At 45.7% G+C, this 16,224-nt stretch overlaps 1 protein-coding gene across 1 annotated transcript in view; it reads left to right on the top strand.

Moving 5' to 3' along the window:
• Window positions 1-15,949, top strand: part of cep89 (centrosomal protein 89) — a 146,457-nt gene extending 130,508 nt beyond the window's left edge. The window contains exons 20-21 of the mRNA XM_078544414.1: window positions 15,651-15,749; window positions 15,898-15,949. Of these exons, the coding sequence (XP_078400540.1) occupies window positions 15,651-15,726 (76 nt within the window). The 3' untranslated portion in view covers window positions 15,727-15,749; window positions 15,898-15,949. The remainder of the gene's footprint in view (window positions 1-15,650; window positions 15,750-15,897) is intronic.
• Window positions 15,950-16,224: the final 275 nt, after the last annotated feature.

Here is a 16,224-nt window from a genome sequence, read left to right as displayed (position 1 = left end):
TGTTTAAACGGGTAGATAATTTTCTTAACTTTTCAGCTTTTGAAATACAGTGTTAAGACAGATAGAAAAGGGCTTGAGCATAGACTGAGATGTCAAGGTCAGTTTACATGGTGGGCCTGATCCTGACACTTGGCGTGGACCAAATTCAGCAAAAGTTATTTGAATACACCGCTTAGAAATTGGATCCATTGTTCCCATTTTTTGTGTGTAAAATGGGTGCAATGTATACCAATTTTTGGATGTGAGGTGCTGCAACTAATCTGCATGGTGGCAGATTAAATTTCATTTGGACAAAAATATATTGGTCCTCACTATTTTTAGACATAAATAAATTGGTAGCTGTCTGAAGTCAGAGTTACATCAATTTCAGTATGCATTTTACAGAAGGGCTATGTTTCAGTTTTTCCTGTTAAACAGCCATCCCTTTCCATCAAAGAAATGGTAAGGCAAGTTTTTTTCTAAAACAAAAACAGAATTACCTGGAAAAACTCAGCAGATCTGGCAGCATTGGCAGAGAAGAAAAGAGTTGACGTTTCGAGTCCTCGTGACCCTTCACAGAACTGAGTAATATTAGGAGAGGGGTGAAATATAAGCTGGTTTAAGGTGGGGGGAGAGAAGTGGGGTGGGGGGGGGGGTGTGGTGGTGTGGTTGTAGGGACAAGCAAGCAGTGATAGGAGCAGATAATCAAAAGATGTCACAGACAAAAGAACAAAGAGGTGTTGAAGGTGGTGATATTATCTAAACGAATGTGCTAATTAAGAATGGATGGCAGGATACTCAAGGTACAGCTCTAGTGGGGGTGGGGTGGAAAGACTAACAGGGCATTAAAGGTATAGATTTAAAAATAATGGAAATAGGTGGGAAAAGAAAAATCTATATAAATTATTGGAAAAAACAAAAGGAAGGGGGAAGAAACGGAAATGGGATGGGGATGGAGGAGGGAGTTCAAGATGTAAAGTTGTTGAATTCAATATTCAGTCCGGAAGGCTATAAAGTGCCTAGTCGGAAAATGAGATGCTGTTCCTCCAGTTTGTGTTGGGCTTCACTGGAACAATGCAGCAAGCCAAGGACAGACATGTGGGCAAGGGAGCAGGGTGGAGTGTTAAAATGGCAAATGACAGGGAGGTTTGGGTCTTTCTTGCGGACAGACCGCAGGTGTTCTGCAAAGTGGTCGCCCAGTTTACGTTTGGTCTCTCCAATGTAGAGGAGACCACATTGGGAGCAAAGAATGCAGTAGACTAAGTTAGGGGAAATGCAAGTGAAATGCTGCTTCACTTGAAAGGAGTGTTTGGGCCCTTGGACGGTGAGGAGAGAGGAAGTGAAGGGGCAGGTGTTGCATCTTTTGCGTGGGCATGGGGAGGTGCCATAGGGGGTTGAGGAGTAGGGGGTGATGGAGGAGTGGACCAGGGTGTCCCGGAGGGAACGATCCCTACGAAATGCCACCAGGGCGGGGTGAAGGGAAGATGTGTTTGGTGGTGGCATCATGCTAGAGTTGGCGGAAATGGCGGAGGATGATCCTTTGAATGCGGAGGCTGGTGGGGTGATAAGTGAGGACAAGGAGGACCCTATCATGTTTCTGGGAGGGAGGAGAAGGCGTGAGGGCGGATGCGCGGGAGATGAGCCGGACACGGTTGAGGGCCCTGTCGACCACCGTGGGTGGAAAACCTCGGTTAAGGAAGAAGGAGGACATGTCAGAGGAACTGTTTTTGAAGGGTAGCATCATCAGAACAGATGCGACGGAGGCGAAGGAACTGAGAGAGTGGGATGGAGTCCTTACAGGAAGCGGGGTGTGAGGAGCTGTAGTCGAGGTGGCTGTGGGAGCCGGTAGGCTTGTAATGGATATTGGTGGACAGTCTATCACAGAAATTGAGACAGAGAGGTCAAGGAAGGGAAGGGAAGTGTCAGAGATGGACCATGTGAAAATGATGGAGGGGTGGAGATTGGAAGCAAAATTAATAAATTTTTCCAGGTCCCGACAAGAGCATGAAGCAGCACCGAAGTAATCATCGATGTACCGAAGAAAGAGTTGTGGGAGGGGGCCGGAGTAGGACTGGAACAAGGAATGTTCCACATACCCCATAAAGAGACAGGCATAGCTGGGGCCCATGCGGGTACCCGTAGCCACACCGTTTATTTGGAGGAAGTGAGAGGAGTTAAAGGAGAAATTGTTCAGTATGAGAACAAGTTCAGCCATACGGAGGAGAGTAATGGTGGATGGGGATTGTTGGGGCCTCTGTTCGAGGAAGAAGCTAAGGGCCCTCAGACCATCCTGGTGGGAGATGGAGGTGTAGAGGGATTGGACGTCCATGGTGAAGAGGAAGTGGTTGGGGCCAGGGAACTGGAAATTGTTGATGTGACGTAAGGTGTCAGAGGAATCACGGATGTAGGTGGGAAGGGACTGGACAAGGGGAGAGAGAAGGGAGTCAAGATAACGAGAAATGAGTTCCGTGGGGCAGGAACAGGCTGACACGATCGGTCTGCCAGGACAGTTCTGTTTGTGGATTTTGGGTAGGAGGTAGAAGCGGGCCGTCCGAGGTTGGGCGACTATCAGGTTGGAAGCCTTTTATGGAAGGTTTTTTTCTACTTCCTCTACTGTGGAGCTGGAGGAGCAGGCACTACTGTAGGGTGCTCCCATCCCATTCTGGTACCCCCCTGCAACTCCTCCTTCAATTGGAGATTGTCTTGTAAAATCAGTATGCAACTCCCTGTGCAAAGTGCTAATTTCCCTTATTCACCATTTACCGACCAGTGGAAACAATCTTTCACTATTTGTCAGAGCATCAACAGGACCTAGAATGCCGATAAAGTCCAGGGCTCCTTGTGGCTGGGGTTTTTCTTGCAACATGTGTGAGTGAATTGTAGACTACTTGATTGTTGTGATTAGTCAACAACTCCATTATTGTTGCACCTTGCAACTTCCAGGGTTGTAGAAGGTGAACCAATTCATTTCTTTATCTAACAATTTCCATGTTGCTATTTTGCCTACTTTTTATTACTAAGCTTCTCAGATTCCTCCCTGCTCTTTCCATCTTCAAAACCCAACAGAAAATTTGTCTTAAGTCTTGCACCATGACTCCTTTTCTATTCCTCTATTCTTTTACTCTGTTTCCAACTCCCACCACCCCTTGGAAGCACCTTGAGGCATTGTTAAAGGTGTTTTACAAACACAAATGGATGATTCTTAAATGAATCTTTAGTGATAAAAGCATTCAGAAAACCAACGTACTTTAGGATTATGAAAATATCTCTTAGAAAGTAAATGAATCTTGTAAACCTTGTGACTCCAGTTTCTGAGATGTTAAAGAGTTAAAAACCCGAAGCATCCAACAGAAGCAAGTAGTGGCACTAATGCATTCATGCTTATTGAAGTGATTTTTGTGACGTTTCAAGGCCAAAACCACAAAGACAAAATCACAGAAATACCCTAGAGGAGCATCAGAGAGCATGCTGGTACTTTAAAAGCATAAATCCTGGAATGTAGCTCTCGCTGGTAATTTCTATGTTAGTAAAACATTTCTGAGTCAAATGACAGAAAAATAATTTATGAAAGCTTTGATATTCAATTTAAAAAGCCGTGTAGTAGTATACACTTGTTACTGCACTTCCAAAATAGTTAATTGTTTGTGAAACACGTCAGGTTGTCCTGAGGTCATTCCAATCATTGTTTTTGCATAGAATGGTGGCATGACAAATAATTTGCTACCAAGATTCTCAATTTTAGATCTAATTTGTATTGTGTAATGCTTTCCATCATAGCCCACTGATAATTTGTGCAATTTTACATTGCCAACCAAATATGTTCATCTTCATTGATTGTTTCTTTTGTAAGTTACTTCACCTGTATCTTTATGCAAACTACTCTTTCAAGGTTTAAATATGTTTTGGATGGGGGATTTATAGAAACAGCAGTAGTCCATTTAGCCCTTCAAACCTGTTCTGCAATTCACTGAGATCATGGCTGATCTACGACCTAACTCCACACACCCACCTTCGTCCCATTGTTCCCTAAAACCTTTGATTCACAAGAATCTGTCGATCTCAGATTTAAAATTAACAATTGATTTAGATCAATTTCCCTTTGCAGAAGAGAGTTCCAAATTGCTACCTATATTTGTATGTAAAGAGTTCACTCTTGAAAGATCTGGCTCTAATTATTAGATTTTTTTCCCCTTAGCCCTAACTCTCATTAATATCTTGAAAACTTTAATCAAATCATGCCTTAACCTTCCAAATTCTGTGGAATACAACCCTAGTATGTGTAATTTCCCCTCAATTTAATCCTTGTCCAGGTATCACTCTGGTAGATCGACACTTGCAGTTCTTTCAAGGTCAGTATAGCCTTCCTAAGGTGTGGTGCCCGGAAGCACTCAGAGTACTCCAGGAGTAGTCTAATCAGACCTTTGTATAACTGTAACTTAACTTCTACCCCCTTGTATTCCAATTCTCTAAATATAAAAGCCAGCATTCCTTTTTGATTATTTTCTGCACTTGCCCACTGACATTGTAATGATCTACATACATGGATCCCTAAATTTCAAGCTTCCGGCTTTTCACCATTTAGAAAGTACCCTGTTCTATCCTTTTTAGGTCCAGCATGAGTGATCGTTGAAATACATTGTGCAAAGTTATGGTAAATGGATTTCAATCACAATCTATTAATATCTTAGTAATTTTATGCATCCTTCTACACTGCCATCAACACACCTATCTTTGTGTCATTGGCAAACTTGGATATGTAACTTTTCATCCCAACATCTAAGTCGCTAATTAATATGATAAATTGTTAAGATCCCAGTTCAGATCCTTGCAGGACACCAATTCAACCAATTTCCTAACCAGATCAATAATTTGCCGTCAATTCCATGAGCTTCATCTTTAGCTAACAATTTCTTATGGAGGACTTTATCAAACACCTTCTGGAAGTCCATATAAATCCCATGCATAGGCATTCCCCTGTAGACAACCTTAGTCAATTCTTCAAGACCATTCAATCAGGTCTGTTCGGCACTGATTATGGACTCTGGTAACATCCCAGCAACATTCTATTGGATTAGTAATGCAAAGGTCTGCACTAATGATCCAGAGACACGCCATGGAGGTGGGAAGTTTGAGACAGAAAATTTGCCAACTTGGCAGACCTGTCCCCATGAAAGCGACACCCCCGGCACAATTTTCACTTGGGGGTGATGCGGGGCAGAAGCATAATCGAATCATACCTGCCGCCTCCAGAGGTGGCTCAGAAGAAGGCTAGTGCCAAGATGAGTTGGCTAGAAGGCCCACCTCAGTTCTCTAAGACTTTGGGCTAGTTTTATAAAAGGCTGTTAGACCCTGTAGCCCTCATTCCTCATACCTCCACCTACCTCCATGCCCCATCATACACTCCATGCCATCTCATGTGCCCCATTCCACTCCCATGCCACCTCCACAGCCACTCACCCAGTATCCACCATGAGCAAACCTGTGGAGCCTTGTGGAGATGAAAAAGATATACACTTCTAACAATCTCACACAGATCTCATTCATACACACTTGATAAAGAAAAAAACCCATTCAAAACTCAAGTTGTCAATCTGATATAAAAACAAACACCTTTTCAGAAACTACATGAAAGGCAGCTAATCTTTAACAGCATCTTAAAACTGTCAATCAACATGTTCACTTTAGCCAGCTCTTTCTTCAAACCCTTGTAATTACCTTAATATAAGTTTTAAACACTAGTCTTTGACCCACTCTTCTCTTGCTCAAACTGAATGCAAAATTCAATTGTGTTATGTTTACTGCTACCTAGGGGCTCCTTTACTATGAGGTCATTAATTATTCCTGTCTCATTGCACATTACCAGGTCCAGAATAGCCCACTCTCTGGTTGGCTCTAGAACGTGCTACTCTAAGAAATTGTCCAGAAAACACACTATGAACTTGTCTTCCAGGCTACCTTTGTCAATCTGATTCGTCCAATCTATATGTAGATTAAAATCACCCATGATTATTGCCGTGCCCCATTATTTCTTCCTGTATAGCCTGTCCTGCAGTGTAATTACTGTTAGGGAACCTTTAAACTACTTTCACAAGCGAATTCTTACCTTTGTTATTTCTTATCTCTACCCAATTGATTCTTCATCTTGATCTTTAGAACTAAGGTTTTCTCTCATTACTGTACCAATGTTATCCACCTTTTCTTAGCTTCTTGCCCTTCTGAAATATCATTTACCCTTGAATTTTAAAAATTTATTCTTTCACATGGTGTGGGCATCACTGACTGGGCCAGCATTTCTTGCCAAACTGTAATTGCCCTTGAGAAGGTTGTGGTGAGCTGCCTTCTTGAACTGCTGCAGTCCATGTGATGTAGGTGAACCCAAAGTGCTGTTAGGAAGGGAGTTTCAGGTTTTTGACCCAGCAACAGCAAAGGAACGGCAATACTGTTCCAGGTCAGGATGGTGTGTGGCTTGATGGTGGTGTTCCCATCTATCTGATGCCCTTGCCCTTCTAGGTGATAGAGGTCACGGGTTTGTAAGGCGCTGTTGAAGGAGCCTTGGTGAGCTCCTGCAGTGCATCATATAGATGGTACATACTGCCGCCACAGTGCGTCAGTGGTGGAGGGAGTGAATGTTTATGGATGGGGTGATTGAACGTTGTGCAATCTGCCGGGCTGCTTTGCCCTGGAAGGTGTCAAGCTTCTTGTGCGTTGTTGGGACTGCACTAATCTGGGTAAGTGGAGAATATGCTATCACATTCCTGATTTAAGCCTTGTAGTTGATGGACAGGCTTTGGGGAGTCAGGAGGTGAGTTATTCACCATAGAATTCCCAATCTTTGACCTGCTCTTGTACCCACAGTATTTATATGGTTGGTCCAGTTCAGTTTCTGGCCAATGTTAACCCCCAGGATGTTGGTAGAGGGGGATCAGCAATGGTAATGCTATTGAATGTGTGGGGAAGTGGTTAGATTCTCTCTTGTTGGAAATGGTCATTGCCTGGCACTTGTGTGATGTGAATGTCACTTTCCACTTCTCAGCCCAAGCCTGACCGTTGTCCAGGTCTTGTTGCATATGTTCATGGAGAGCTTCAGTATCTGAGTAGTCATGAATGGTGCTGAACATTGTGCAATCATCAGCAAACATCCCCATTTCTGAATGGAGGGAAGGTCATTGATGAAGCCTTCGTCAATCTTGCAGCCACGTCTCTATATTGACTATCAAGTCATACATATTTATTTATGCTTGAGCTGACAATTCATCTGTTTTATGAATGCTACTTGCATTCAGCTACAGACCCTTTAGTTTTGTCTTTTTACTATTTTTGCAACCTCTGACATTATCTGCTGGCGTACCTATGCCCTGTCCCTTCCTGCCGCACTCTGATTATCATTACTTTATTGCTACCTTGCTCTATTGCCTTGTCCTTTCCCTTTAATTTAGCACATCTTCATCATGTGATCCCTTCCCCCCCCCCACTATTAAGTTTAAAGCCCTCTCTACTGCCCTATTTATACAACTCACCAGGACACTGGTCCCAGCACATTTCAGGTGAAGACTGTTCCAACGGTACAGTACTGGTGCTAGTGCCCCATGAATCAAAACCCATTTCTCCCACCCCAGTCTTTGAGCCACACATTTAACTCTCTAATCTTATTTACCCTACACCAATTTGCTCATGGCTCAGGTAATAATCCAGAGTTTATTACCTTTGAGGTCTTGCCTATTAATTTAGCCGCTAGCTGCTCATACTCCCTATGCAGAGCCTCTTTAGTAGTCCTATCTATGTCTTTGCTACCTACATGGACCACAACAACTGGATCCTCCCCCTCCCACTGCAAGTTCCTCTCCAGTCCAGAGCAGATGCCCAAAATCCCAGGCACCGGGCAGGCAATACAGCCTTCTGGACTCATGCTCTCGGCTGCAGAGGACTGTGTCTGTCCCTCTGACTATACCGTTCCCTACTACCACTAAATTCTTATTTACTCCCCCTTCTTGAATGGTTTCCTGTACCATGGTCATCCACCCTTCAGCCCTGCTTTTATCCATACAGGCTTCAAGAGCCTTGAATGTGTTGGACAATTGCAAAGGCTGAGGCTTCTCCACTTAAACATTCTTGATCTCCATACCTGCCTTACTCATAGTTACGCCCCTCATTCCCTGACCACGGACCAAATCAGAAGACCCTACCCTAAGGAATGTGACTGCATTCTGGAACAAACTGTCCAGGTAACTTTTCCCCTCGATGCATCACAGTGTCCGATGCTCAGCATGCACCTCATTAGCTCGAGTTGAAGTTCCTCAGGCTGCACACACTTATTGCAGACTTGTTTGCCTTGGATCACACAGGCATCCACCAGCCCCACATACCACGGCTGCAAGACAACACCTACCCAGCCACCTTTATTATGTTTTAATTAACAAATTAATTAATTATTTTCCTAACTAAATTTTAATTAATGCCTCTAGTCCTGTCTGTGCTTATATTCTTATTGTTTCAATTTATGTTCTCCTGTATACCCCAATCTCCTGAGTACGCCAACTCTCCTGTATACACCTGCTCTTGTAAACCCCATTGCTGTATACCCTGCTCCTGTATATCCTGCTCATGTATACCCCCACTTTCCTCCTGTGTACCCCTGTTCTCCTTCGTATACCCCATCTCCTGTATACCCCCGGTCTTGTATACCCCACTCTCCTCCTGTATACCCCGTTCCTGTATAGCCCTGCTTCTGTATACCTCCCTGCTGTATACCCCTGCTCCTGTAAACCCCCTGCTCTCCTCCTGTATACCCCGTTTCTGTATACCCCTCACTCCTGTATACCTCACTGCTGTATACCCCTGCTCCTGTATACCCCCACTCTCCTCCTGTATACACCGCTTCTGTATGCCCGGTCCTGAATTCCCCCGCTCTCCTCCTGTATACCCTATTCCTGTATACTCCAGCTCTCCTCTTGTATACCCTGCTCTTGTATACCTACCTCCTGTATACTCCTGCTCTCCTCCTGTATACCCTATTCCTGTATACTCCTGCTCTCCTCCTGTATACCCTGCTCCTGTATAACTGTCTCCTGTATACTCCTGCTCTCGTCCTGTATACCCTGCCCCTGTATAGCTCTACTGCTGGATACTCCCGCTCTGCCCCTGGATACCCCACTCCTATATACCCTGCTCCTGTATACCCAGCTCCTGTTTAATCCACCCCTATGTATTAACGCTCTCCTCCTGTATATCCCTGCTCTATATATCCCTGGTCCTGTATACCCTTGCTCTCCTCCTGTATACCACTCCTGTGTAGCCTGGTCCTGTATACCCACACTCTGCTCCTGCATACCCACGCTCTGCTCCTGTATACCCCTGCTCCTGTAAGTCCCCTGCTCCTATATATTGGCACTCTCCTCCTGTATATCCCTGCTCCTATATACCCCGACTCCTGTGTAGCCCTGTCCTATATACCCAGCTCCTGTATACTGCCACTCTCCTCCTGTATACCCCACTCCTGTATACCCCTGCTCTCCTCCTGTATAATCTCACTCTGTATACCCCTGGTCCTGTACAGCCCAGTCCTGTATTCCACAGCTCCTGTATACTACTGCTGTCCTCCTGTTTCCCCTGCTTCTGTATACCCCTGCACCTGTATACCCTGCTTTCCACTCCGACTCTCCTCCTGTATATCCCCGCTCTGTATACCCCTGGTCCTGTATACCCAGGAGAGGCGGTGGCGTGGTGGTATTGTCACTGGATTAGTAATCCAGGGTAATGCTCTGGGGACCTGGGTACAAATCTGACCACGGCAAGTGGTGAAAGTTGAATTCAATAAAAATCTGAAATTGAAAGTCTAATGATGACCATGAAACCATTGTCGATTGTTGTAAAAGCCCATCTGGTTCACTAATGCCCTTAAGGGAAGGAAATCTGCAGTCCTTACCCGGTCTAGCCTACATGTAACTCCAGACTCTCAGTAATTGGTTGACTCTTAAGGCCCTTTGAAGCCACTCAGTTGTAACAAACCGCTACAAAGACACAAAAAAGGAATGAAACTGGATGGACCACCCACCATTGACCTAGGCACCAGAAACGAAATGGCCTACAAGGTCCTCCGGTCCTCCTTACTAACATCTGGGGGCTAGTGCCAAAACTGGGAGAGCAATTTCACAGATTAGTCATCCTCACGAAATCATACCTTACAAATAATGTCCTAGACACCACCACCACCATCACCATCCCTGGGTATGTCCTGTCCCATGGGCAGCACAGTCAGAGCAGAGGTGGTGGCACAGTGGTATACAGTCGGGAGGGAGTTGCTCTGGGAGTCCTCAACATCGACTCCAGACTCCATGAAGTCCCATGGCAACAGGTCAAACATGGGCAAGGAAACCTCCTGCTGACTACCACGTACTGCCCTCCCTCAGCTGATGAATCAGTGCTCCTCTATGTTGAACATCACTTGGAGGAAACACTGAGGGTGGCAAGGGCGCAGAATGTACTCTGGGTGGGGGACTTCAATGTCCATCACTGAGAGTGGCTATTGACCGATCTGACTGAGCCCTAAAGGACATAGCTGCCAGGCTGGGTCTGCAGCAGGTGGTGAGGGAACCAACAAGAGGGAAAAACATACTTGACCTCATCCTCACCAACCTGTCTGCCGCAGATGTATCTGCCCATGACAGCATCAGTAGGAGTGACCACCGCACAGTCATTGTGGAGACTAAGTCCTGCCTTCACATTGAGGATACCCTCTATCGTGCTGTGTGGCACTACGACCGTGCTAAATGGGATAGATTTTGAACAGATCTAGCAACTCAAGACTGGGCATCCATGCAGTGCTGTGGGCCATCAGCAGCAACAGAATTGTACGCGAACACAATCTGTAACCTCATAGCCTGGCGTATCCCCCACTCTACCATTACCATCAAGCTAGGGGATCAACCCTGGTTCAATGAAGAGTGCAGGAGGGCATGCCAGGAGCAGCACCAGGCATACCTAAAAAGGAGGTGTCAACCTGGTGAAGCTATAAAACAGGACTATTTGCGTGCCAAACCACATAAACAGCAAGTGATAGACAGAACTAAGCGATCCCACAACCAACGGATCAGATATAAGCACTGCAGTCCTGCCACATTCAGTCATGAATGGTGGTGGAAAATTAAACAACTCATTGGAGGAGGAGGCTCCACAAATATCCCCATCGTCAATGATGGAGGACCCCAGCACAGCAGTGCAAAAGATAAGGATGAAGCATTCACAATAATCTTCAGCCAGAACTGTGAGTGGATGATCCATCTCGGCCTCCTCTGTGATATCAAGAAACGGCTGAAGGCACTGGATACCTCAAAGGCTATGGAGCCCTGACAATATTCTGGCAATAGTACTGAAGATTTGTGCTCCAGAACTTGCCACGCCCCTAGCCAAGCTGTTCCAGTACAGCTACACTGGCATCTACCTGGCTGTGTGCAAAATTGCCCAGGTATGTCCTGTACACAAAAAGCAGGACAAATCCAACCCGGCTAATTACCACCTCATCAGTCTACTCTCCATCATCAGTAAAGTAATGGAAGGGGCCATCAACAGTGCTATCATGCGACACTTGCTTAGCAATAACTTGCTCACTGATGCCCAGTTTGGGTTCTGCCAGGGCCACTCAGCTCCTGACCTCATTGCAGCCTCAGTTCAAACATGGACAAAAGAGCTAAACTCCCAAGGTGAGGTGAGAATGACTGCCCTTGACATCAAGGCAGCTTTTGACCAAGTGTGACATCAAGGAATCCTAGCAAAACTGGAGTCAATGGGAATCAGGGGGAAAATTCTCCACTGGTTGGAGTCATACCTAGCACAAAGGAAGATGGTTGTGGTTGTTGGAGGTCAGTCATCTCAGCTCCATGACATCACTGCAGGAGTTCCTTAGGCCCAACCATCTTCAGCTGCTTCATCACTGACCTTCCTTCCATCATAAGGTCAGAAATGGGGATGCGCGCTAATGATGGCACAATGTTCAGCACCATTCATGACTCCTCAGTTACTGAAGCACTCCATGTCCAAATGTAGCAAGACCTGGATAATATCCAGGCTTGGGCTGACAAGTGGCAAGTAACATTTGTGCCACACAAGTGCCAGGCAATTCCAACTCCAACAAGAGAGAATCTAACCATCACCCCTTGACATTCAATGGCATTACCATCGCCGAATCCCCTACAATCATCCTGGGGATTACCATTGACCAGAAACTGAACTGGGCTAGCCATATAAATACTGTGGCTACAAGAACAGGTCAGAGGCTAGGAATCCTGTGGCGAGTAACTCACCTCCAGACTCCCCAAAGCCTCTCCACCATCTACAAGGCACAAGTCAGGAGTATGATGGAATACTCTCCACTTGCCTGGATGAGTACAGCTCCAACAACACTCAAGAAGCTTGACACCATCTAGGACAAAGCAGCCTGTTTGATTGGCACCCCAGCCACAAACATTCTCTCGCTCCATCACCGACACACAGTGGCAGCAGAGTGTGCCATCTACAAGATGCACTGCAGGAACTCACCAAGGCTCCTTAGGCAGCACCTTCCAAACCCATGACCACTACCACCTAGAAGGACAAGGGCAGCAGATAGATGGGGACACTGCCACCTCGAAATTACCCTCCAAGCCACTCACAATCCTGACTTGGAAATATATCACCGTTCCTTCACTGTTGCTGGGTCAAAATCCTGGAACTCCCTTCCTAACAGCACTGTGGTTGTACCGATACCACATGGACTGCAGCGGTTCAAGAAGGCAACTCATCATCGCCTTCCCAAGGGCAATTAAGGATGGGCAAGGAATGTTGGCCCGGCCAGTGACGCCCATATCCCATGAATGAATGAATAAATAAAAAAAACCCCACTCCTCTATACCTCCGCTCCTGTTTACCCCCACATTCTTCCTGTATACCTTACTCCTGTATACCCTCGCTCTCCTCCTGTATACACTGCTTTCCTTGAAGTCTTGCTCTTTACAGCTCCGCTGTGTCCTTACTGAATTCTCGCTCTTTACAGCCCCTCTCTGTTCTCACTGAAGCTTTGCACTTTACAGCCCCGCTGTTATGACGCAGCAGGTGATGTGTGCAGGCAGATCAAATCCACGAGGGAAACTTAATCACAATGGTTTTGCAATTTGTATTTATTTCACGATGCGTGCCCTGAACTCAGAAATAATAAGTTCAACTTCAGAGATTTTTTTGGAAAACTAAATTAAACATTAACAAAAGAAAAGATTTCAAGCACTTACATAGGTCTACAAATTACTGCTATAATAACTCCTAAGACACCTAATTAATCTGGCTTTCAGTTACACCCCCATTAAGGCAACAGTAAAAGAAAAGGTTTTAAACAGATCCAGACATGTCAACACAAGACCCTGGACAGTAGAATTCAAAGTGGTTTTTTCTAGCTTCGGTTTCTGTAGACAGCAGCTTTATGCACAAATACTGACTTCTCACACTTCTGTTAGATCTTACAATGCCTTTGCTGACACATAGACTCATTCACCTTTATGCATGTTTCTCCCTTTTAATTTAAATTCCATTGCTCCCATATATCTTTGGAACTTTACCTTTCTTACAATATAAATCTTTTCATGATGCTAATATTGTCAGTAACCTTTGGGAAAAATAGGCACACTGCTTGGCCTAGCTTCTCTGGCTAGGTGTAACATCCTACCCTCTCTTTGAAATTCAAACTGCCCTGATTTATCTAAAAATGCAAATTCTCCACACCTCACAACCTAAAACTTCAGCCATGTTTACATATTTAGCATTTCAAACCTAGCTTATCTTGATGAGTCAAAGCCTCCAGACCATATGTCTCCAATTCAATTAAATCCCCCCCCCCCCACACACACAGAGAGAAACTATCCAATCCCCACTATTAACCCACTTTTACGATAAATCACAATAATATTATGAGAATTATTATGTTTTCATAACACTACTCTGTGCACACAGAAGTCTCACACTTTACACCCCGCTTCGTCCTCATTGAATCCTCGCTCTTTACAGCCCGCTCTGTCCTCACTGAAGTCTCGCTCTTTACACCGCGCTCTGTCCTCACTGAAGTCTCGCTCTTTACACCCCGCTCTGTCCTCACTGAAGTCTCACTCTTTACACCCCACTCTGTCCTCACTGAAGTCTCACTTTACACCCCACTCTGTCCTCACTGAAGTCTTGCTCTTTACAGCCCTGCTCTGTCCTCACTGAAGCCTCGCTCTTTACAGCCCTGCTCTGTCCTCACTGAAGTCTCGCTCTTTACAGTCCCGCTCTATCCTCACTGAATTCTCGCTCTTTACAGCCCTGCTCTGTCCTCACTGAAGTCTCGCTCTTTACAGCCCTGCTCTGTCCTCACTGAAGTCTCGCTCTTTACAGCCCCGCTCTGTCCTCACTGAAGTCTCGCTCTTTACAGCGCTGCTCTGTCCTCACTGAAGTCTCACTCTTTACAGTCCCGCTCTATCCTCACTGAAGTCTCGCTCTTTACACCCTGCTCTGTCCTCACTGAAGCCTCGCTCTTTACATTCCCACTCTGTCCTCACTGAAGCCTCGCTCTTTACATTCCCACTCTGTCCTCACTGAAGTCTCGCCCTTTATACTTTCTGAAGTCTCACCTTCTAAACCCCGCTCTCCTCCTGGAAACCTTGCTCTTTATACCCCCAATCTTCCCTCACTGAAGTCTCAGGTTTTACAGCCTTTCTGCTGTCCTTACCTGGTCTAGCCTATATGTGCTTCCAGACCCACAGAAATGTGGTTGATTCTTAAATGCCCTCTGAAATGGCCTAGCTAGCCACTCATTGGGCTAAGTGGGTCTTTTGTCACTGGCCGTGTGAATGCTCATCAGGGGAGAGTCTAACAGGCACTCTGTACTTCTTACATGGAAGCTACACTGTTACAGGAGGCTGCTGCTGAACATAGCTAATGCCTTTTCTCTAGTCTTAGTGGTGGAAGTGGACAGTGTTCTGAGATTGGTCCTTCTGTCTTCGACACTAGGCATAGGACTTAGTTCTTAGACAGATTATGGACATACTCTGGTATCTGCTTAGCACATGTTTATTAGTACTACTTCTAAACAGGTTACAGAGTAGACACATAACTCCTAGGCATGACTCTAACCCCTCTCTCTCTCTCTCTCGAGTCTAATACATAACTGACTAGTGTCAGTGGTACATCATCACCATTAGCATATTCCATCCATTAACCCTTTATACTACAGACCGGAGGAGAGGCGCCATGGTTCTGCAAGGGACCAGGAGGCTGTCAAGGACCACCCTCAGAAGGAATCAGGAGCAGGTTGCCAGGTAGATCAGTTCCCAGCATCTGGCATCGAGGATCTGGCTGCAGTGCTACAAGAAGCTTAATAACCTCATCCAGGTGATCAAAGTCAGTGAAAGTATCTGCACATGACAACTCCTACCCACTACACCACCATCTTCTCATGCTTCTCAATGCACAGCCCCTTCACTCACCCAGCACCAGCCCATAATCCTCAGGTTTTATGCCTGACATCAAAATACTCCACCTCACCCTCACCTTCAATGGTGCCATCCTCACACGTAGCTTCTGTTGCTTCCACATACTTCCAGCTATTTAACTGTGAGAGGAACATCACCCAAACACAGAGCAACACTGTCACTGACATTCTGCTCTCCCTCTTACAGGACAAGTAAGGAACAAGGATGCCTACATATCCTGAGCTCTTTGGAGAAGTTCTCTTCATCCTCGGGCCAGCTGTGACAAAGCCCATGGCACCCAGAATGGTGAGAACATTGAGGATGATGATATGTTCCTGCCTTATGCCACTTCTCAACTCCTAGCAGCCCCATCCTGCTACCTGACATGAAGAGCAAGCGGCTTTCCAACACGCCCCACCTTTCCACACCCTGACTTAGATTTTTTTGTTTTCAGACACACAAGAATTACCACCTGCTCAGCCACAGCAGCCCCAGGAGGAGGAGGAGAGAGACAGCAACAGTATAGCATTAACAAACAGATTCCATCACTTGATCTGACACTCACAGCCACCAGCTCAGATATTGGCACAGCATCTATCTTGGTGGGTAGTGTCGAGTTTGGATCCGCAGGTGGAAATTCACTGTGCATGAGTGGGCTGCAGCGAGCGGGAAAGAATGGTTTGTGTGCCAGCTCACCAGAGACCGAAGTTGCAAACAAATTCTGCTGCCAAGAACTTAGGTGAGGACCTCGGTGGGGCAGCAGACAGGTGAACACCGAAAG

Source organism: Cetorhinus maximus, chromosome 6 (assembly GCF_964194155.1).
Source record: "Cetorhinus maximus chromosome 6, sCetMax3.hap1.1, whole genome shotgun sequence".
Classification (NCBI taxonomy): Eukaryota; Metazoa; Chordata; class Chondrichthyes; order Lamniformes; family Cetorhinidae; genus Cetorhinus; species Cetorhinus maximus.
This window is presented reverse-complemented; position numbering and strand designations above follow the sequence as displayed.